The following is a 21,958-nucleotide window of genomic DNA, read 5'->3' as shown; positions in this document are numbered from 1 at the left end:
TTTTGCGGCATTGAATAAAAAATGTCTACCTCGTGCGATCGATGTTGCGCCCTCCCGCATCAAATACTAGTAGTAGTTTTTCCAGAGGATAGAATAATAGCGCCATCACAGCTTGTGTTTTTTATTTTATTTTGCTCAATGATTTTACTCAAATTAATTAAATTGGTCGGGTTTTACACGGGCGGGCCGCGCCGTCATTTTCCACGAGCGTGCGTTTGTCTCGTGCGACCTCAGGTAACCCCATTTTTGGCGTGAAATATTTGCCGGCTGGATTTCTTTTTTACATAGACCAAGAACGTTATTCATTATACGAAGGAGGGCGATCTGCTGCGTCTTTGGCAGTGATCAGTGCCGGTGTAGTCTTGAAGGAGTAGCCAGAAAAGACGTCCCAACGTGCTGGGCGCTGCGATCAACCGTCCGTCTGGGGAGGGGGGCGTGCCGCGCCATGTGCCACGGAGTGCACAGCCGACTCGATCGACGCTTGACAACAATATTGCGGCCCCTTTTCCGCTGCAAATTTTGCCCTTTTGAAACAAAAGAAATGTTGCAAATAAAAAATAAAGTTTATAGTTTTGGATTCTTTGGATGCGACGCGGGGTGTGTCGAACATGGGTTCGCAAGTTGTAAAACGTGCCGCGCTCCGCCCCGCGCCCCATGCAGACAACCGGGATGACCGGGAAGTGAACAATTTGAAGTATAAATTGTAAAGGTAGGATTCCTTCTTACAAAGATAGATTTTTTAAAAGATTCCAGATACATTTTGTACACTGGTAGTACAGGTCAGCCTTTCTTTCAGATCTTTTTATGGACACACTCAGCCGAGCGGAGTGCATCTTTCCAGAAGTCCGAATACGGAATGACGTATGCCAGGCAGGAACGCTGGTCCAGGACAGTGCCACTTTTGGGGGGACTTAGGGGGGCGAAGCCCCCCGGAAGCTCTTGCATTTAGGCTATTCAGAAGGCTTATTTTATCAGTTTTAGGGCCATGTCAAGATATGAAAAGTATGAACTATTCTTTCAAAAAAATTAACATGGCCCTCCCCCCTATCTCAAAAAAAAATTAACATGGCCCTCCCCCCCTAACGCACCAGCCCTCCCCCCCGATAAATATCGTACAGTCCCTAAAAAGGCCGTATCATTCCACAACCATTTCTGAAACATGTTAATGTCATTTTCTGCTTGCTAACGAAGCGGGTGATATAGAAGTTGAAGGAATTGGAACCCTGGTCTGAGCTATTCTCTCCTCTCTTGTCCAGCTTAGATTATCACGCAGTGTCCTGGGTACGAGACTTGGAAATTTCCAAGATGGTCGACGATCAAAACACACCGACGTTGCGTTGTTTTGAGAATCGCATTAATTTGCTCATTTATAGCTTCAAAATTGGATACAACTTGCAGTTGAGGAAGGCAGAACCTGTTGTGGACTTTTAGGATATATCTGGGTTTCCTTTATTGAATTCGGGCACGTGGTACCTTGACCAGGATTATTTTCGTCACTTGAACAAGAATCGTGTGGGCTGAGGGCACGGCTGGCCGCTAGGTGCTACACAAATGTCTGAGGTGGGTGTCTTCCTCGTTGTAATTTGGTTAAACAATAATGAAATTATCTGCGTAAATTCAGAAGAAAAAAATCAGCATTTCAAAATATGATAAAAATACACGTAGCTATTCAGTTTAAGTCGCTATTATGTACATTTTTGTGAAGTTTCATTAATGATCATCGTATCAGCCAAGGGAAACGTCTTTTAGCATTTTTGTCTTAAAATGAGCGCGGCCTTATCATTCTTAATCGCGTACGTCATCATGAAGTCATACTAATTTGCATAGATTATCTTTAATCGATGGCGTACAACCGAAAACAACGTCCATACATGTCCATACATTAATTAAAATGGTATGTTTGAAACACCAAAAACACCCCCCAAAACTCATCAGCGACCACTCCTGAGTACCTTAACGCTGATAATAACACACACGTTAGCTATCTATTATATGTATTTAGAAATCTATATTTAACAGTAGCGCGCAGTGTATGTTGGAATTATTCGATGGAACCCTATGTGATACAACTTCGAAGCCTGTGTGGTACGGCTTTTTATCACACGGTCCGGAACACATGTAACGTATCGAACGTTATCGCGGCGCAGGTATAACATAAAACATATTACATGATGTATGTTGCCTAGACAAACATTTTCAAGTTCAGTCCAATAATCCAGCCAGATCTTTAGGAGGCCAAAACAAATATTAAGTCCGACCTCACAATCTTCCAAATGGAGGGATTTTATAGTCATGCCAATCAGTTTTACAAACAAGGACCGCGAATGAAGGTTCGCCTGGGATATAGCCCTTCAGGAACCGCAAAGTGAGCCCATACGATGGAACTTCCAGAATCTTAAACAATATGTGCGTTACTTTCATCACTTGAATTTCATAGTAAAACCCGTGGCGAGAAGGCAGAAAGCAATTTGAGTACTAAAAATTATTTCGTTACTTTTCTACAAGGCTCAAAAGCGAATGAAGGTTCGCCTGGGGTAACCGCTAAGCGGACCCTTCGATAACCGCAAAACGACCGCATACGATGGAACTTTCAGAATCTTAAACAAAATGTGCGTTACTTTCATCACTTCAATTTCATAGTAAAACCCGTGGCGAAAAGGTAGAAAGTATTTTGAGTACTAAAAATTACTCCGTTACTTTTCTACAAGGCTCGAAAGTGAATGAAGGTTTGCCTGGGGTAACCGCTAATCGGACCCTTCGATAACCGCAAAACGATTCCATTCGATGGAACTTCCAGAATCTTAAACAAAATGTGCGTTACTTTCATCACTTGAATTTCATAGTAAAACCCGTGGCGAAAAGGCAGAAAGCAATTTGAGTACTAAAAATTACTTCGTTACTTTTCCACAAGGCTCGAAAGCGAATGAAGGTTCGCCTGGGGTAACCGCTAAGCGGACCCTTAGATAACCGAAACAGCGACCCCATACAATGGAACTTCCAGAATCTTAAACAAAATGTGCGTTACTTTCATCACTTGAATTTCATAGTAAAACCCGTGGCGAAAAGGTAGAAAGTACTAAAAATTACTTCGTTACTTTTCTACAAGGCACCAAAGGGAATAAAGGTTCACCTGGGGTAACCGCTAAGCGGAACCTTCGATAACCGCAAAGTGACCCCATATGGTGGAGCTTCCAGAATCTTAAACAAAATGTGTGTTACTTTCATCACTTGAATTTCAAAGTAAAGCCCGTGGCGAAAAGGTAGAAAGTATTTTGAGTACTAAAAATTACTTCGTTACTTTTCTACAAGGCTCAAAAGTGAATAAAGGTTCGCCTGGGTAACCACTAAGCGGACCCTTCGATAACCGAAAAGCGACCCCATATAGTGGAACTTCCAGAATCTTAAACAAAATGTGTGTTACTTTCATCACTTCAATTTCATAGTAAAACCCGTGGCAAGAAGGCAGAAAGCAATTTGAGTACTAAAAATTACTTCGTTACTTTTCTACAAGGCTCGAAAGCGAATAAAGGTTCGCCTGGGTAACCGCTAAGCGGAACCTTCGGCAACCGAAACAGCGACCCCATATGGTGGAACTTCCAGAATCTTAAACAAAATGTGCGTTACTTTCATCACTTGAATTTCATAGTAAACCCCGTTGCGAAAAGGTAGAAAGTATTTTGAGTACTAAAAATTACTTCGTTACTTTTCTACAAGGCTCGAAAGCGAAAAAAGGTTCGCTTTGGGTAACCGCTAAACGGACCCTTCGGTAACCGCAAATCGACCCCATTCGATGGAACTTCCAGAATCTTAAAATGTGCGTTACTTTCATCACTTGAATTTCATAGTAAAACCCGTGGTGAAAAGGTAGAAAGTATTTTGAGTACTAAAAATTACTTCGTTACTTTTCTACAAGGCTCGAAAGTGAATAAAGGGTCGCCTGGGGTAACCGCTAAGCGGAACCTTCGGCAACCGAAACAGCGACCCCATATGGTGGAACTTCCAGAATCTTAAACAAAATGTGCGTTACTTTCATCACTTCAATTTCATAGTAAAATCCGTGGCGAAAAGGCAGACAGCAATTTGAGTACTAAAAATTACTTCGTTACTTTTCTACAAGGCTGGAAAGCGAATGAAGGTTCGCTTTGGGTAACCGCTAAGCGGACCCTTCGATAACGGCAAAGCGACCCCATACGATGGAACTTCCAGTAAAACCCGTGGCGAAGGCAGCAAGCAATTTGAGTACTAAAAATTACTTCGTTACTTTTCTACAAGGCTCGAAAGCGAATGAAGGTTCGCCTCGGGTAACCGCTAAGCGAACCCTTCGATAACCGCAAAGCGACCCCATACGATGGAACTTCCAGAATCTTAAACAAAATGTGCGTTACTTTCATCACTTCAATTTCATAGTAAAATCCGTGGCAAGAAGGCAGAAAGCAATTTGAGTACTAAAAATTACTTCGTTACTTTTCTACAAGGCTCGAAGCGAATGAAGGTTCGCCTGGGGTAACCGCTAAGCGAACCCTTCGGTAACCGCAAAGCGACCCCATACGATGGAACTTCCAGAATCTTAAACAAAATGTGCGTTACTTTCATCACTTGAATTTCATAGTAAAACCCGTGGCGAAAAGGCAGAAAGTATTTTGAGTACTAAAACTTACTTTGTTACTTTTCTACAAGGCTCGAAAGCGAATAAAGGTTCGCCTGGGTAACCGCTAAGCGGACCCTTCGATAACCGAAAATTGAACCCATATGGTGGAACTTCCAGAATCTTAAACAAAATGTGCGTTACTTTCATCACTTGAATTTCATAGTAAAACCCGTGGCGAAAAGGCAGAAAGTATTTTGAGTACTAAAACTTACCTTGTTACTTTTCTACAAGGCTCGAAAGCGAATGAAGGTTCGCCTGGGTAACTGCTAAGCGGACCCTTCGGTAACCGCAACAGCGACCCCATATGGTGGGACTTCCAGAATCTTAAACAAAATGTGCGTTACTTTCATCACTTGAATTTCATAGTAAAACCCGTAGCGAAAAGGTAGAAAGTATTTTGAGTACTAAAAATTACTTCGTTACTTTTCTACAAGGCTCGAAAGTGAATGAAGCTTCGCCCGGCCCATGGGGTAACCGCTAAGCGGACCCTTCGGTAACCACAAAGCGACCCCATACGATGGATTTTCCAGAATCTTAAACAATATGTGCGTTACTTTCATCACTTGAATTTCATAGTAAAACCCGTGGCGAAAAGGCAGAAAGTATTTTGAGTACTAAAAATTACTTCGTTACTTTTCTACAAGGCTCGAAAGCGAAAAAAGGTTCTCTTTGGGTAACCGCTAAGCGGACCCTTCGGTAACCGCAAAGCGACCCCATTCGATTACTTTCATCACTTGAATTTCATAGTAAAACCCGTGGCGACAAGGTAGAAAGTATTTTGAGTACTAACATTTACTTCGTTACTTTTCTACAAGGCTAGAAAGTAAATGAAGCTTCGCCTGGCCCATGGGGTAACCGCTAAGCGGACTCTTCGATAACCGAAACAGCGACCCCATACAATGGAACTTGCCCCATACCTATGAAGAGAGACAGCCACTGGTACAAGTTTGACTAAGGTCACAGCAAGTAAGTTTTATGGATGACATCCTATGCAGAGTGCAAAGATAATGATATAGCACGAAAAAAACAAGATGGCTAAATTTTCAAAATAGACACCATAAACGTCTAATCAAGATTTGAAGTGACAAAACGTGGCATCACAACTAACAAGACATTCATTCCTGTATTAAAGAGGTGAACTAGTGTAGTAAAAGTGACACTATTGCAGTAGACTGGTATCACTTGCCAAGCTGGTAACTACATTCATGCCTTCCATATTGGTGGCACTTTTACAACTATTCAACAAGTTTCACTTCTGCAACTATAGTCATGGCTACATCCCTAGTGCCACTTCTACAAGTATTATCATTAGGCAACGATACAGCATTTTTGCCTACTTTGGTCTATCTGACCATACTCGAAGAGGAAAAAAAATCTTGTTTTTTTTCTGAAATCAGGCGAAATATCAATGAGCGCGCTGATGTCATCTATAAAGTAAAATTGGACTTTCTGCATCACCCCTACACAGTACTCCCTCACGATGCATTCATACTCTTCACACACACAGAAAAACACCAACACAAGTGTTAGGATGGGCGCGAGTGCGTGGACACCGCAGGAAGACTTTTATTTGCCAAAGGTACAATCGTAACGAGAACGGCAGTTCGAAAATGCAATAGAACACCGAAACATCAGATTCCAAACACGATCATCAAACCAATTCCAAACATATACCAAACATCACGATTTTTCGTAATCGAGTAAGCCAAACAGTAAAGCACAGCATAAATAGCTGCATACGTTGTTTGCCAGCCACGCAACCCCTAAAAAAACCTCCCGAAAGCACGAAGGCCAAAAAAATGGGGGACGTGCACCAGAGCCTTAGCGCAAACAACCAATCTTCTCTGGGGTTTCTTTCTGAAAAGAATCACTCCATGTCCTGAAACACACAAAACATAGTTCAAAGAAGTGATTATATTGGACTGTTAAATACAAAACACCAAGTATCAGTCACTTTCGCCAAAGGCAGAAACTTGCTACACTAACAAACATTTCATTACCTTAAACAACGATCTTGTTGCTTCCTGGGTGTCGTGACAAGCGTCGAATGAACAGACTACTCCTGTAGCACTATAAGTACTTACCATACACCTGTGAATCACGCCCTGTGTGCGTGATTTCACACCTGTGATACACCTGCGTTACTGCAGAAACTCAATTATTTGCTAATTCGTCACGGTAACGAAGTTAGTTCCTCAAACGCAAATAATTATCATTAACCATTACAGTGGTATTCAGGTCACTTATTTAGGTCGACTTTGTTTTTCTGTGGACCACCACACCTCTTTACCTTTCCATGAGATTCCTAAATGCCGATCGGAACATACTGTGGCTGAAAGATTGAAATAAAATTTCATTTTTCTTGAATTTCTTTTATGAGGTGTGCAGAAACCGTAACTGAGTAATTGCAATATATATAACGCATTCTGGGGGAACGATTTGCATCACAATAAGTAAGGCCACAGCAAGTAAATATTATGGATGACATCCTCCAGAGACTGCAAATTTAGTGAGATAGCGCGGGAAAAGCAGGATTCCCACATTTTCAAATTTTGAAATCATAAACCTTACAAAACAATAATCGAGGTGAAAAAAACATGATATCACAAGCAACAGATCTTTTATTTCTATATCCAACACCACTACCTGTCCTTGTAGTTGTGTATCCACCTTAAATAACTAGACGTCTAGAACGATTATAGAAAGAGCTTGTCCTGCTATCATTGGCAGCTACTGCACTGGGTAACTGGGTATTCATGAGGGCTGGAACATCTTAGACTGTCAACATTCAACTGTCCTTGAGCTTGTCATACCAGCGCGGGTAGCAATTATACTGGATACTCATATGCAATAGAACACAGACTGTTTTCTAACTAGCACAAATGCAGATCTTGAGCTTGTCATACCACCGCATGTAGCAACTATACTGGATATTCACGGTGATAGAACACAGTCTGTCAATTACTAGAACAAATCCAGAAAAAAGCTTGACGCAACTATACTGGTTCATATGTGATAGAACACAGGCAATCAATTAACTAGAACAAATCCTACAAAAAATTGTCATATTATCACGGGTATCACGGGATATTCATATACGATTGGACACATTTACTACCACGTTCACGTTTCCGACATATTTGCGGCATGTTGATTCTCTTGTTTTTTATTTTCAAATTAGGCGAAAAGTAATGCGCGCGCTGATGTCATCCATAAAATTTACTTGCTGTGGCCTAAACTGGCTCAACTGGATTTTTCATACCATTTGTCTCACTTGCCTGCCCTGTTGAGTCATTTTGTCTGCGTCCGGCTCCACAGACGGTTCACAGGTGGGTGTGTTAAGCACAATTTTCCTCACTTCCATTGTTTTAACGTTTCAGTGCAATCTGCCATCACGTAGATCGTCGCGTAATACCCTTGTCACATTATCCACGATCTTCGGGCGTATCGATGGAAGATCGGCCATATTTAAGATTGACAGAGGGTTGGGCTTTTTTTCACCTGAAAACCGTCCCTGTCAAATATGAACCATACTTTGTACCTTGTACAGTAACAGTAGTTATCTCCGCCACGAAGGTGTCCGTGTGTCTTCCTGTTCGTTTGTCAACAAGATAACTCTAGAATGACTGGGTGGTTTGTCTTGATACTTGGGATGTAAGTAGGTCTTGAGCGCTTGATACTTGGTATGTGAGTAGGTTTTCAGCTCTTGATACTTGGCATGTGAGTAGGTTAAACGATGTCAGTGTCGTAGAATTTCCAAGTAGCCGGCCTACGAAAAGACCAACCGCCCACAAGGATCTCAGACATCATTGTCGGTCAGAAGACTGATTTCTTAAGATGCATGCACGACCATTCCCTTCGGCTTTGTTTGCAATCGTACTAAATCTAACCATACAGGCCCTTATGATAAACACGTTAAAAAGGCACGTTAAAGTCTAAAGCTAAGGGCACAACCCGCTGTAAGTGCAATTTGTCCGTACGTCTTTTTGAAAACCGTCAGGCTGTACATGGCAGGCGCGTCGCTAGTACTGGCACGTACGGGGGGCGAATCCGTAGCCCGATGGCACACACAGTTTGGTCTGGAGGTAAAAAAGTTCTACGGCGCTCCAAAATCCGTCAGATTCCCTGCGAGTTCGTACGGAGGCGGTACTCACCACTTACGGATCCCAAAAGATTGTCCACGTATTTGCACGTACCCTTAGCTTTAGTCGGTAGGCTACGAGACGAGGTATGACCTTCCCTGAATGGCATTTTCTACAAGACAGTCATGCAACTATTTGTGCAGTTTTTTTTTATCTATTTCCTTTTTTACCTTCTACCGTCACCATGGCAACCCTGGCCTGGACAGGAGGCGGGAGTCAGTCAGACCGGTTCTGACGATTAAGTCGTCCACTCAGCCGTATCCTAGCATCTACCCGGCTCCGTGGATCGGTGGTCTAATAGTAGAAATTGGACAAATAGAGTCAATAGTACGGTAGGGGAGTCGGCCGGCCAAAAAATGGGCAAAGAGAATCAATAGTACTAGTACGCCAGGATAATGATTCTATTGGCCGGTCAAATCCCCTAGCGTACTATTGACAATATTTGTCCAGTTTCTACAATTACACCACCGATCCACGGAGCCGGGTAAAGGCTAGATCCGTGGTTCCATGGTTCGCCTATTGGCCGACTTCCCTAGCATACTATTCACTCGATATGTGGCCCATCTCTGCTATTTGCCCAGCATTCCGCGGAGCCTTAGTACCCTACATTGTTTTGTGAACAAAAAAATTGTCTGGTCTATTGTATGTCATGACGCCGAGGTTTGCCAATCGATTAAAAAATCTACCTACAATTAAGTTAGAAGGAAAGTTTCCCTTTGTCTTCTTCATTTTGCACTGTTGAAAATTAGTTGTAACTGCGAAAGGTCTAAAAAAATGTCGCCAATAAAATGCCTGTCATCACATCATCTTCAGCACAACACATCATGATGCCCAAGGCTCTCCTGGTCGCCCTTCTGATTGGCGTTGCCATGGCAACTCTCGACCTTGATGTCCCGGATGTGGAGCTAGAACAGGCTGTCGCGGTGAGTCCTGATCTCAAAGCAGATGTAAGGCTACGATAGCTCTACTCATATGACGTCACGTCATTTAGACTTCAGCAGAGCACAGAAAAACTGCAGAAGGGTGAATTCTTGTAATAAACAAAAAATTTCATTATATTTTTGTTGGGATTTACAGAAAGAAAAGTCCTGTGACAGTGGTGTTCAGGGGTTCAAGCGCCGCCAAACTGACCATGCCAAACGGGTCTGACCCATTTGGCATGACTGTTTCTCGTCTCTCTAGTTGTTACAGTCCTATAGATGATAGCCCCACCCACCTAATTTCATGAAATATATACACACCCCGGAAAGGTTCTAAAAAAACGAACGGATGTTTATCATTTCTGCAGAAGCGAGGGCAGGTGACGGTGGAAATCAGCGATGGCATTACAGACAAATCCGCGGTGGTGAGTGTCTTGTTCAGTTCTCACAGATGTCATTAGAATCCAATTAACATTCCGCAAATATAGTTCCACAAGGCTGGTGAAACACTAAGCTCCAGAAGGAGGTTTTATTTTTTAAACTTTAGCAGAGAGAAAATCCATTGTATTCCTGTTAGCGATCTTCATATACGCAAGTTAACCTGTGTCAAAGTATGAATGCTGTAGTGTATACTTATCATGATTACTTGAAGGACGGGAAACATGTTTTTCTGTCTTAGTTTCTTCCTCCTACTCGTCTTCTTCTCCAATTGAATAAATAAATAAAAACTGGACCTACTTCTTCTTTCGCACGGATATCATTACTTGAGGGTCTGCATGGGGGTCCCGACAACGATTTACGCTGAATTCAGAAGGTTTCCTTACGTATTACGCTAAATCGAGGAAGTCAATTACGCTAAATTTGGTCGCCTCGCTACGAATTACGTAGATGATATGCCTTTCCCTACGAGTTACGGGAAATAAAACTTGGCTACGCCTTGCGGAAAAGAGCATGCAGACCCTCTTACTGGAGGTGCAAAAAAACATAAAACCGTTGAATATTTCAATGACTGTTTAATGCCTCGAACATGTTCTGAACGCCCTGAAACTTTCTCTCCTTAGCCGGCTTCAATGTGCCTGCCTTGCAGCAAAGAAAGCGATTGCGAAGCAGATGTAACCTTCTGGTAAGAAATCAAAGACAGCTGATGACATATACAAATATATAACATGTATATAGATACGGAGCCAAAATCATATCCAGTTGCTTGAGTAACTTTTTTTGCGTATCTTATTACCCCTGAATGTCTAACCTTCATCGACGCACTTATAATTCATTTATTTTTTCATTCATTTCACCCCAAGTCAACTTATAAAGTTGAATTCCAAGAAGGTCCAGCGTATTACTATACAGCACAAGACAAGTGGACCGCATTTAGTGGAACAAACATGTCAAACAAAACTACTGTCCATAACGCAAAAGACCTAGCCGTTCCAAGGTGAAAGTCAATTAAGGTCAAAAGTTGAAGTGGATCACCTGCCCCGTTTGCCATTCACCCATCATGCTAAAAGATTATGATGATGTCATAGTTTCTAAGATTTATTTGTCTTGCATCTGTCCTTGCAGTAATGACGGCCGATGCGAAGATTTTAGCCACGACTGTACCTGTGGTAAGATGTTGCGTACTTTTGACATTTAGAACTGTTTTTGTGTTTGTTTGTGTGTGTGTGTGTGTATGTGTGTGTGTGTATGTGTGTGTGTGTGTGTGTGTGTGTGTGTGTGTGTGAGAGCACGATTTTCGGTACATAGCTCTTGTGGTCGGGAAGACGTGACATAAGTTTGGGTCCTCTGATTTTGGAAATGCAGATGCTAACTTTGATCAAATAAAATAAGTCAAGAGGAGATGAATGAATCTTCAGGATTCTTTAACTGTGACCGATATATAATGGCATGCAACTAAGATATTGTCTTTTCTTGTCTTTTTGTCTGTTTTTGTGATTTCAATTATACACAGTACTTTGTCACCATGAATCCTCATCGGTGCTATTTTATTTACCATTGGTGACGATCATCATATGATGATGATGGAAATTATGCAAATCCGAGCTCACTCTGCATGATTAATGAGAAACATCCACTGCGATCGTCTTAGCTTGTTTTGTTGTGTTAATAAATGCACACGATGCCTCATTTGCAAAATTGGCCGTTCACATGATCATTGCCTGGCACGTAACGCTAGTTCACCTGTATCCGGGGTAACCTATAACCGTTTTAACAGGGTTTTTAGGGATGTCAAGTCGTTGGACGGACCTGGTCTCAAATTGCAACCTGTGAAAATATGTTGAAATGATTGCAATTTGAACTTCCATCCGTCGACTTGATATCCTTGAATACCGTTTTAGAAGCGACGGACATAGGTTACCTAACGGATAAAGGTGAACCAGCGTTACACATGGTGATTACTCAAGTAAACGTGATTTTCGCTGATGAGCCTTCGTAGCTGACACCATTCCCTCTCCTTCCAACTCCAGAGGGAGACCACTGTAAGGTGACGGACATGTGGGAGAAGTAGACCAGAGCCGCGGCAACAGTCGAGGTCCGCACACGGCGGTCTGGTTATGCCTGGCACGAAGATATATCATAATCATACAAAATCATTTACTGATTTGAATAAAGATTTCGTGCAGGAGATTTTTTTTGTACATTTGATCCTTTGCTTGGACAATGTGTCAATAAATTCACCCGGTAAATCTTAACAAGGTGAAAGAGCTGTATCTCATAATCGTTCTGCAGATAAAGAGAGACGGGGGCGATGTTGGCTTTCTGGCACATTTCATCTATTGTCACGTTATCATTCAGTGATGTGGCAGAATTAACGGATCTTATGATATTTCACGAAGATCTGATGATATTTCACGAAGTGACTGTTCGTGTGTTAGTCCCCTGGTACTAACTCAGCAGTTCTTTCGGACGCTGCCATTCTGTTTGCAAACCTGACAAACGTGTTAGCTCTTCTGCTGCCAAGTCTTCCTAGACCACATACACCGAGTGCTGTATAGGCTGTATAGTCTGTGTAGGCCCTTCCAAGGATGATGCGTAATGCCCACTTCTGCACGCGTTCTTATATAACGTCCATGTAACGTTATCACTAAAACAAACGCCACACATGCTTGCCTTATGGAATCATTAGATGAACCTGACGAACCAATTTGCCTCACAATTAAATGGCCAAACTGGCTGAACGGGGTCTTTAAAATCCCTTGTCCCACTTTACCTACCCTGCCGAAACATGCTGGCTGCAGGGTGACCTAAGGTTCGTTCGTGTCGAGAACAGGTTCACAGGTGTGCGTTTTCAGCGCCTTTCCTCCCTCCATTTCCATTTTTGTTAACCTTTAGTGAGGGTCTGCATGCCTTTTTCCGTTAAGCGTTACGAGCCATTTTAATTCACCGTTAATCGTTATCGGTATATTCTTCGTGAAGCGTTATTGGTCGTTTCAATTCAACGTTCATCGTTATTTGTTGTCCTGAATTCACCGTTAAGCGTTACCAAGAAATTCTTCGTAACCCGTTACACACATGAAGTCTAATGCCAGATAGAACCCCTGAAAATGCAGGAAATGGCGTTTCAAAGGGTCCATATTTCAAAATTTCTCCGAGCGTCCCTGTCTTCGGCTCTGGACAGGGTAAAATATGTTGCGGAAGATAAAATTTACTTGCTGTGGCCTAAACTGGCTTTTCAGAATCCCGTTCGGGTACCGGATACAGTAAGATTGGACTAACCATTACAGTGGTATTCAGGTCACTTATTTAGGTTGACTTTGTTTTTCTGTGGACCACCACACCTGTATACCTTTCCATGAGATTCCTAAATGCCGATCGCAACATACTGTGGCTGAAAGACTAAAATAAAATTTCATTTTTTTTGAACTTCTTTTATGAGGTGTACAGAAACCGTAAAAGTAAAAGTAAAAGCAATATATATAACACATTCTGGGGGAACGATTTGCATCACAACAAGGCCATGTTGATTTGATTATATGGATGACATCCGCGCTCGCACCAAATTTCGGCCGTTTCCAAAAAAAAAAGTTTTCGACCACACAATAAATTGTGCAAAGCAGCTGTAAGATGAGCACAAATATTCCGTAGATTGAAAAAAATGATCAGAAAACAGATAACTAATGCCATAGAATGCCAAAATGAATCTTAAGCCAAAGAGTAAGATGTGAAAGGACAGAAAGAAAAAAAATCTAGCTATTGTTGATAGAGGGAGGTACCAGCACAGAAAATTCAGGTGCAGAGGATAATTTCCAGGTCCGGACCTGAACCTGATACGATTGTCTGTGGAAACTTGAGAACTGGCAATACTCAAAACAATGGTAATTGGTCAATTTTTCTACAAAGGAATCTGTTTGGTGGATTATTGGACTCCCACTGGTATTTTAAAATCCCATCTCCATGTAATAAAGGCTGTCTCTGTGCCTTTGACTGTAGAAACTTGGTACAATTGACTATAAACTCTATTTGACTTCGCTCTTGTTGTCTTCTTGGCCCCCGGTAAGACCCCAAATGCCTGCCGACATAGTGTGTTCATTTTGTAATTGGCGAAACCTGTTCCTCTGATTTTTTTTCAGGTCTGTTTTTTTCGGATTGGTCCAAGAAGAAGAAAAACGTTTTGCACCCGTATGATGTACTGGCCCCTACACCTAACTGTTGGTATATCATACTATGTGCGTTTAGTCCTATGTTCAACCTTCCTGGCCACTTTGATTTCATACTGAAGGCAACTTTTTTTTTATTCGCTCGCTCGCATCAGTTTTGGAGTTCCCAGAGGATGTCATCCATATAATCAAATCAACATGGCCTAAGTAAGGCCACAGCAAGTAAATGTTATGGACGACATCCTCCAGAGACTCCAAATTTAGTGAGATAGCGCGGGAAAAGCAGGATTCCCACATTTTCAAATTTTGAAATCATAAACCTTACAAAACAATAATCGAGGTGAAAAAACATGATATCACAAGCAACAGATCTTTTATTTCTATATCCAACACCACTACCTGTCCTTGTAGTTGTGTATCCACCTTAAATAACTAGACGTCTAGAACGATTATAGAAAGAGCTTGTCCTGCTATCATTGGCAGCTACTGCACTGGGTAACTGGGTATTCATGAGGGATGGAACATCTTAGACTGTCAACATTCAACTGTCCTTGAGCTTGTCATACCAGCGCGGGTAGCAATTACACTGGATACTCATATGCAATAGAACACAGACTGTTTTCTAACTAGCACAAATGCAGATCTTGAGCTTGTCATACCACCGCATGTAGGAACTATACTGGATATTCACGGTGAATATTACTATATTACTAGAACAAACCCAGAAAAAAAGCTTGTCGCAACTATACTCGTTCATATGTGATAGAACACAGGCAATCAATTAACTAGAACAAATCCTACAAAAATTTGTCATATTATCACGGGTATCACGGGATATTCATATACGATTGGACACATTTACTACCACGTTCACGTTTCCGACATATTTGCGGCATGTTGATTCTCTTGTTTTTTATTTTCAAATTAGGCAAAAAGTAATGCGCGCGCTGATGTCATCCATAAAATTTACTTGCTGTGGCCTAAACTGGCTCAACTGGATTTTTCATACCATTTGTCTCACTTGCCTGCCCTGTTGAGTCATTTTGTCTGCGTCCGGCTCCACAGACGGTTCACAGGTGGGTGTGTTAAGCACAATTTTCCTCGCTTTCATTGTTTTAACGTTTCATTGCAATCTACAATCGATATCACGTAGATCGTCGTAATGCCCTTGTCACATTATCCACGATCTTCGGGCGTATCGATGGAAGATCGGCCATATTTAAGATCGACAGAGGGTTGGGCGTATTTTTCACCTGAAAACCGTCCCTGTCACATATGAGCCATAATTTGTAACTTGTACAGTAACAGTAGTTACCTCCGCCACGAAGGTGTCCGTGTGTCTGTCTGTTCGTTTGTCAACAAGATAACTCTAGAATGACTGGGTGGTTTGTATTGATACTTGGGATGTAAGTAGGTCTTGAGCGCTTGATACTTGGTGTGTGAGTAGGTCTTGAGCGCTTGATACTTGGCCGGTCTTGCGCGCTTGATACTTGGTATGTGAGTAGGTTTTAAGCTCTTGATACTTGGTATGTGAGTAGGTTAAACGATGTCAGTGCCGTAGAAATTTCCAAGTAGCCGGCCTACGAAAAGACCAACCCCCCACAAGGATCTCAGACATCATTGTCGGTCAGAAGACTGATTTCTTAAGATCCATGCACGACCATTCCCTTCGGCTTTGCTTGCAATCGTACTATATCTAACCATACAGTTATGCAACTATTTGTTTTGTGCAGGTTTTTTTAATACTTTTTTTACCTTCTACCGTCACCATGGCAACCCTGGCCTGGACAGGAGGCGGGAGTCAGTCAGACCGGTTCTGACGATTAAGTCGTCCACTCAGCCGTATCTTAGCATCTACCCGGCTCCACGGATCGGTGGTCTAATAGTAGAAATTGGACAAATAGAGTCAATAGTACGGTAGGGGAGTCGGCCGGCCAAAAAATGGGCAAAGAGAATCAATAGTACTAGTACGCTAGGATAATGATTCTATTGGCCGGTCAAATCCCCTAGCGTACTATTGACAATATTTGTCCAGTTTCTACAATTACACCACCGATCCACGGAGCCGGGTAAAGGCTAGATCCGTGGTTCCATGGTTCGCCTATTGGCCGACTTCCCTAGCATACTATTCACTCGATATGTGGCCCATCTCTGCTATTTGCCCAGCATTCCGCGGAGCCTTAGTACCCTACATTGTTTTGTGAACAAAAAAATTGTCTGGTCTATTGTATGTCATGACGCCGAGGTTTGCCAATCGATTAAAAAATCTACCTACAATTAAGTTAGAAGGAAAGTTTCCCTTTGTCTTCTTCATTTTGCACTGTTGAAAATTAGTTGTAACTGCGAAAGGTCTAAAAAAAATGTCGCCAATAAAATGCCTGTCATCACATCATCTTCAGCACAACACATCATGATGCCCAAGGCTCTTCTGGTCGCCCTTCTGATTGGCGTTGCCATGGCAACTCTCGACCTTGATGTCCCGGATGTGGAGCTAGAACAGGCTGTCGCGGTGAGTCCTGATCTCAAAGCAGATGTAAGGCTACGATAGCTCTACTCATATGACGTCACGTCATTTAGACTTCAGCAGAGCACAGAAAAACTGCAGAAGGGTGAATTCTTGTAATAAACAAAAAATTTCATTATATTTTTGTTGGGATTTACAGAAAGAAAAGTCCTGTGACAGTGGTGTTCAGGGGTTCAAGCGCCGCCAAACTGACCATGCCAAACGGGTCTGACCCATTTGGCATGACTGTTTCTCGTCTCTCTAGTTGTTACAGTCCTATAGATGATAGCCCCACCCACCTAATTTCATGAAATATATACACACCCCGGAAAGGTTCTAAAAAAACGAACGGATGTTTATCATTTCTGCAGAAGCGAGGGCAGGTGACGGTGGAAATCAGCGATGGCATTACAGACAAATCCGCGGTGGTGAGTGTCTTGTTCAGTTCTCACAGATGTCATTAGAATCCAATTAACATTCCGCAAATATAGTTCCACAAGGCTGGTGAAACACTAAGCTCCAGAAGGAGGTTTTATTTTTTAAACTTTAGCAGAGAGAAAATCCATTGTATTCCTGTTAGCGATCTTCATATACGCAAGTTAACCTGTGTCAAAGTATGAATGCTGTAGTGTATACTTATCATGATTACTTGAAGGACGGGAAACATGTTTTTCTGTCTTAGTTTCTTCCTCCTACTCGTCTTCTTTTCCAATTGAATAAATAAAAAAAACTGGACCTACTTCTTCTTTCGCACGGATATCATTACTTGAGGGTCTGCATGGGGGTCCCGACAACGATTTACGCTGAATTCAGAAGGTTTCCTTACGTATTACGCTAAATCGAGGAAGTCAATTACGCTAAATTTGGTCGCCTCGCTACGAATTACGTAGATGATATGCCTTTCCCTACGAGTTACGGGAAATAAAACTTGGCTACGCCTTGCGGAAAAGAGCATGCAGACCCTCTTACTGGAGGTGCAAAAAAACATAAAACCGTTGAATATTTCAATGACTGTTTAATGCCTCGAACATGTTCTGAACGCCCTGAAACTTTCTCTCCTTAGCCGGCTTCAATGTGCCTGCCTTGCAGCAAAGAAAGCGATTGCGAAGCAGATGTAACCTTCTGGTAAGAAATCAAAGACAGCTGATGACATATACAAATATATAACATGTATATAGATACGGAGCCAAAATCATATCCAGTTGCTTGAGTAACTTTTTTTGCGTATCTTATTACCCCTGAATGTCTAACCTTCATCGACGCACTTATAATTCATTTATTTTTTCATTCATTTCACCCCAAGTCAACTTATAAAGTTGAATTCCAAGAAGGTCCAGCGTATTACTATACAGCTCAAGACAAGTGGACCGCATTTAGTGGAACAAACATGTCAAACAAAACTACTGTCCATAACGCAAAAGACCTAGCCGTTCCAAGGTGAAAGTCAATTAAGGTCAAAAGTTGAAGTGGATCACCTGCCCCGTTTGCCATTCACCCATCATGCTAAAAGATTATGATGATGTCATAGTTTCTAAGATTTACTTGTCTTGCATCTGTCCTTGCAGTAATGACGGCCGATGCGAAGATTTTAGCCACGACTGTACCTGTGGTAAGATGTTGTGTACTTTTGACATTTAGAACTGTTTTTGTGTTTGTTTGTGTGTGTGTGTGTGTATGTGTGTGTGTGTGTGTGTGTGTGTGTGTGTGTGTGTGAGCACGATTTTCGGTACATAGCTCTTGTGGTCGGGAAGACGTGACATAAGTTTGGGTCCTCTGATTTTGGAAATGCAGATGCTAACTTTGATCAAATAAAATAAGTCAAGAGGAGATGAATGAATCTTCAGGATTCTTTAACTGTGACCGATATATAATGGCATGGAACTAAGATATTGTCTTTTCTTGTCTTTTTGTCTGTTTTTGTGATTTCAATTATACACAGTACTTTGTCACCATGAATCCTCATCGGTGCTATTTCATTTACCATTGGTGACGATTATCATGTGATGATGATGGAAATTATGCAAATCCGAGCTCACTCTGCATGATTAATGAGAAACATCCACTGCGATCGTCTTACTCTTAGCTTGTTCTGTTGTGTTAATAAATGCATACGATGCCTCATTTGCAAAATTGGCCGTTCACATGATCATTGCCTGGCACGTAACGCTAGTTCACCTGTATCCGGGGTAACCTATAACCGTTTTAACAGGGTTTTTAGGGATGTCAATTCGTTGGACGGACCTGGTCTCAAATTGCAACCTGTGAAAATATGTTGAAATGATTGCAATTTGAACTTCCATCCGTCGACTTGATATTCTTGAATACCGTTTTAGAAGCGACGGACATAGGTTACCTAACGGATAAAGGTGATCCAGCGTTACACATGGTGATTACTCAAGTAAATGTGATTTTCACTGATGAGCCTTCGTAGCTGACACCATTCCCTCTCCTTCCAACTCCAGAGGGAGACCACTGTAAGGTGACGGACATGTGGGAGAAGTAGACCAGAGCCACGGCAACAGTCGAGGTCCGCACACGGCGGTCTGGTTATGCCTGACACGAAGATATATCATAATCATACAAAATCATTTACTGATTTGAATAAAGATTTCGTGCAGGAGATTTTTTTTGTACATTTCATCCTTTGCTTGGACAATGTGTCAATAAATTCACCCGGTAAATCTTAACAAGGTGAAAGAGCTGTACATCATAATGTTCTTCAGGTAAAGAGAGACGGGGGGCGATGTAGGCTTTCTGGCACATTTCATCTATTGTCACGTTATCATTCAGTGATGTGGCAGAATTAACGGATCTTATGATATTTCACGAAGGCCGGGTGTACAGATCAAATCAAATCAAATGCATGCTTTTACAAGTATCGAACAATTTTCACTTCTGCACCTATAGTCATGGCTACATCCCTAGTGCCACTTCTACAAGTATTATCATTAGGCAACGACACAGCATTTTTGCCTACTTTGGTCTATCTGACCATACTCGAAGAGGAAAAAAATATTGTTTTTTCTGAAATCAGGCGAAATATCAATGAGCGCGCTGATGTCATCTATAAAATTTACTTGCTGTGGCCTAAACTGGCTCAACTGGATTTTTCATACCATTTATCTCACTTACCTGCCCTGTTGAGTCATTTTGTCTGCGTCCGGCTCCACAGACGGTTCACAGGTGGGTGTGTTAAGCACAATTTTCCTCGCTTTCATTGTTTTAACGTTTCATCGCAATCTACAATCGATATCACGTAGATCGTCGTAATGCCCTTGTCACATTATCCACGATCTTCGGGCGTATCGATGGAAGATCGGCCATATTTAAGATCAACAGAGGGTTGGGCGTATTTTTCACCTGAAAACCGTCCCTGTCACATATGAACCATACTTTGTACCTTGTACAGTAACAGTAGTTACCTCCGCCACGAAGGTGTCCGTGTGTCTGTCTGTTCCTTTGTCAACATCAACAAGATAACTCTAGAATGACTGGGTGGCCATGGTTTGTCTTGATACTTGAATATGTGAGCAGGTCTTGAGCGCTTGATACTTGGTAGTTGACTAGGTTAAACAATGTCAGTGCCGTAGAATTTCCAAGTAGCCGGCCTACGAAAAGACCAACCGTCCACAAGGATCTCAGACATCATTGTCGGTCAGAAGACTGATTTCTTAAGATGCATGCACGACCATTCCCTTCGGCTTTGTTTGCAATCGTACTATGTCAAACCATACAGGCCCTTATGATAAACACCTTAAAAAGGCACGTTACAGTCTAAAGCTAAGGGCACAACCCACCGTAAGTGCAATTTGTCCATACGTTTTTTTTGGGAGACCGCGTCCGCCACATTTTTCTGAAAACCTTCAGGCTGTACATGGCAGGCGCGTCGCCAGTACTGGCACGTACGGGGGGCGAATCCGCAGCCCGATGGCACACACAGTTTTGCCTGGAGGTAAAACAAGTTCTACGGCGTGTCTGTGCACTCGAAAATCCGTCAGATTCCCTGCGAGTTCGTACGGAGGCGCCGGTTCTCACCACTTACGGATCCCAAAAGATTGCCCACGTTTTGGCACGTATGGCGGGTTGTGCCCTTAGCTTTATGATACGCCACGGAACTGGGTGAATCTGGTCAAGGCAACATCACCACGCCCAAGAAAGAACTCAGGCAACAACTAAATCCATTTGTTTGCTTAAAAAAAAATAGTTGAACTTTGCCAGAGAAGAATAAGTCGGTAGGCTACGAAACGAGGTGTGACCTTCCCTGAATGGCATTTTCTACAAGACAGTCATGCAACTATTTGTGCAGTTTTTTTTTTTATCTATTTCCTTTTTTACCTTCTACCGTCACCATGGCAACCCTGGCCTGGACAGGAGGCAGGAGTCAGTCAGACCGGTTCTGACGATTAAGTCGTCCACTCAGCCGTATCCTATCCTCTACCCGGCTCCATGGATCTGTGGTCTAATTGTAGAAATTGGACAAATAGAGTCACGGCAGGGGAGTCGGTCGGCCAGAAATTGGACAAATAGAGTCAATAGTTAGCCTCCTTCATCGGCCTCTCTGTGAATTTTTTGAAAATGTTGGATCTCATTTGAAACTGAAAAGTTCTTGTAACCACGAATGGTCTAAAATGTTGCTAATAAAAAAAAACTGTCATCACATCATCTTCAGCACAACTCATCATGATGCCCAAGGCTCTTCTGGTCACCCTTCTGATTGGCGTTGCCATGGCAACTCTCGACCTCGATGTCCCGGATGTGAAGCTGGGACAGGCTGTCGAGGTGAGTCCTGATCTCAAAGCAGATGTAAGGCTACGATAGCTCCACTCATATGACGTCACGTCATTAGACTTTAGCAGAGCACAGAAAAACCTGCAGAATGGTAAAAGGTGAAGTATAAAAGTAAACAGAAAATTCTATTATATTTTTGTTGGGATTTACAGGAAGAAAAGTCCTGTAACAGTGGGGTTCTTTGATAGCCTCCTTCACCGGCGTCTCTAGGGCCTTGGCGATTCGTGATTTTTATCTTGGAATACGACGGGAAAGGAAAATATGCCGGGAAAGGAAAAATGCCGCGAGAGGAATATATACCGGTGGGAGTGCGCCGGCCCAAAGCCGAAGAAAATCCTGACACCATTTCTCTACGTGCC

At 42.3% G+C, this 21,958-nt stretch overlaps 3 protein-coding genes and 1 long non-coding RNA gene across 8 annotated transcripts in view; 3 read left to right on the top strand and 1 right to left on the bottom strand.

Moving 5' to 3' along the window:
- Positions 1-1,288: 1,288 nt before the first annotated feature.
- LOC118418411 lies at positions 1,289-12,338 on the top strand. Of its 4 annotated transcripts, none has more exons than XM_035824306.1 (6): positions 1,289-1,560; positions 9,604-9,737; positions 10,079-10,135; positions 10,772-10,833; positions 11,274-11,317; positions 12,179-12,338. In XM_035824306.1, the coding sequence occupies exons 2-6, from the start codon at positions 9,615-9,617 to the stop codon at positions 12,217-12,219; spliced, it is 327 nt and encodes a 108-aa protein (XP_035680199.1). In that variant the 5' UTR covers positions 1,289-1,560; positions 9,604-9,614; the 3' UTR covers positions 12,220-12,338. The 4 variants fall into 4 exon arrangements, with proteins under 4 accessions (XP_035680199.1, XP_035680201.1, XP_035680200.1 ...); XM_035824308.1 differs by having other exon boundaries at positions 1,301-1,560; positions 9,604-9,713; XM_035824307.1 differs by lacking the exon at positions 1,289-1,560 and adding an exon at positions 7,851-7,977 and having other exon boundaries at positions 9,604-9,713.
- On the bottom strand, positions 6,175-7,194 carry LOC118418415. The gene is made up of 2 exons (XR_004831455.1): positions 6,649-7,194; positions 6,175-6,527 (listed from the first exon to the last, which is right to left on the bottom strand). It is a non-coding gene; the product is annotated as an uncharacterized LOC118418415 (long non-coding RNA).
- Positions 12,339-15,252: 2,914 nt separating the features above from the next.
- LOC118418413 lies at positions 15,253-19,433 on the top strand. Of its 2 annotated transcripts, none has more exons than XM_035824309.1 (6): positions 15,253-15,384; positions 16,708-16,841; positions 17,183-17,239; positions 17,875-17,936; positions 18,377-18,420; positions 19,274-19,433. In XM_035824309.1, the coding sequence occupies exons 2-6, from the start codon at positions 16,719-16,721 to the stop codon at positions 19,312-19,314; spliced, it is 327 nt and encodes a 108-aa protein (XP_035680202.1). In that variant the 5' UTR covers positions 15,253-15,384; positions 16,708-16,718; the 3' UTR covers positions 19,315-19,433. The 2 variants fall into 2 exon arrangements, with proteins under 2 accessions (XP_035680202.1, XP_035680203.1); XM_035824310.1 differs by having other exon boundaries at positions 15,254-15,384; positions 16,708-16,817.
- Positions 19,434-19,905: 472 nt separating this feature from the next.
- LOC118418414 overlaps positions 19,906-21,958 on the top strand; it is a 14,480-nt gene continuing 12,427 nt past the window's right edge. Inside the window, exons 1-2 of the mRNA XM_035824311.1 lie at positions 19,906-19,994; positions 21,481-21,590. Coding sequence (XP_035680204.1) covers positions 21,492-21,590 — 99 coding nt within the window. The 5' untranslated portion in view covers positions 19,906-19,994; positions 21,481-21,491. The remainder of the gene's footprint in view (positions 19,995-21,480; positions 21,591-21,958) is intronic.

Source organism: Branchiostoma floridae, chromosome 6 (assembly GCF_000003815.2).
Source record: "Branchiostoma floridae strain S238N-H82 chromosome 6, Bfl_VNyyK, whole genome shotgun sequence".
In the NCBI taxonomy this organism is placed as follows: Eukaryota; Metazoa; Chordata; class Leptocardii; order Amphioxiformes; family Branchiostomatidae; genus Branchiostoma; species Branchiostoma floridae.
The sequence above is the reverse complement of the archived record's forward strand: the minus strand, read 5'-3'. Positions and strand labels throughout refer to the sequence as shown.

Excerpts from the sequence above, each read along its gene's own strand:
- LOC118418411 (XM_035824306.1), top strand. The coding sequence starts at position 9,615 with ATGATGCCCAAGGCTCTCCTGGTCGCCCTTCTGATTGGCGTTGCCATG. Across the intron at positions 10,136-10,771 it reads TTACAGACAAATCCGCGGTG|CCGGCTTCAATGTGCCTGCC; the intron begins GTGAGTGTCTTG and ends TTCTCTCCTTAG. Across the intron at positions 11,318-12,178 it reads TAGCCACGACTGTACCTGTG|AGGGAGACCACTGTAAGGTG; the intron begins GTAAGATGTTGC and ends TTCCAACTCCAG.
- LOC118418413 (XM_035824309.1), top strand. The coding sequence starts at position 16,719 with ATGATGCCCAAGGCTCTTCTGGTCGCCCTTCTGATTGGCGTTGCCATG. Across the intron at positions 16,842-17,182 it reads GTCCTGATCTCAAAGCAGAT|AAGCGAGGGCAGGTGACGGT; the intron begins GTAAGGCTACGA and ends TCATTTCTGCAG. Across the intron at positions 18,421-19,273 it reads TAGCCACGACTGTACCTGTG|AGGGAGACCACTGTAAGGTG; the intron begins GTAAGATGTTGT and ends TTCCAACTCCAG.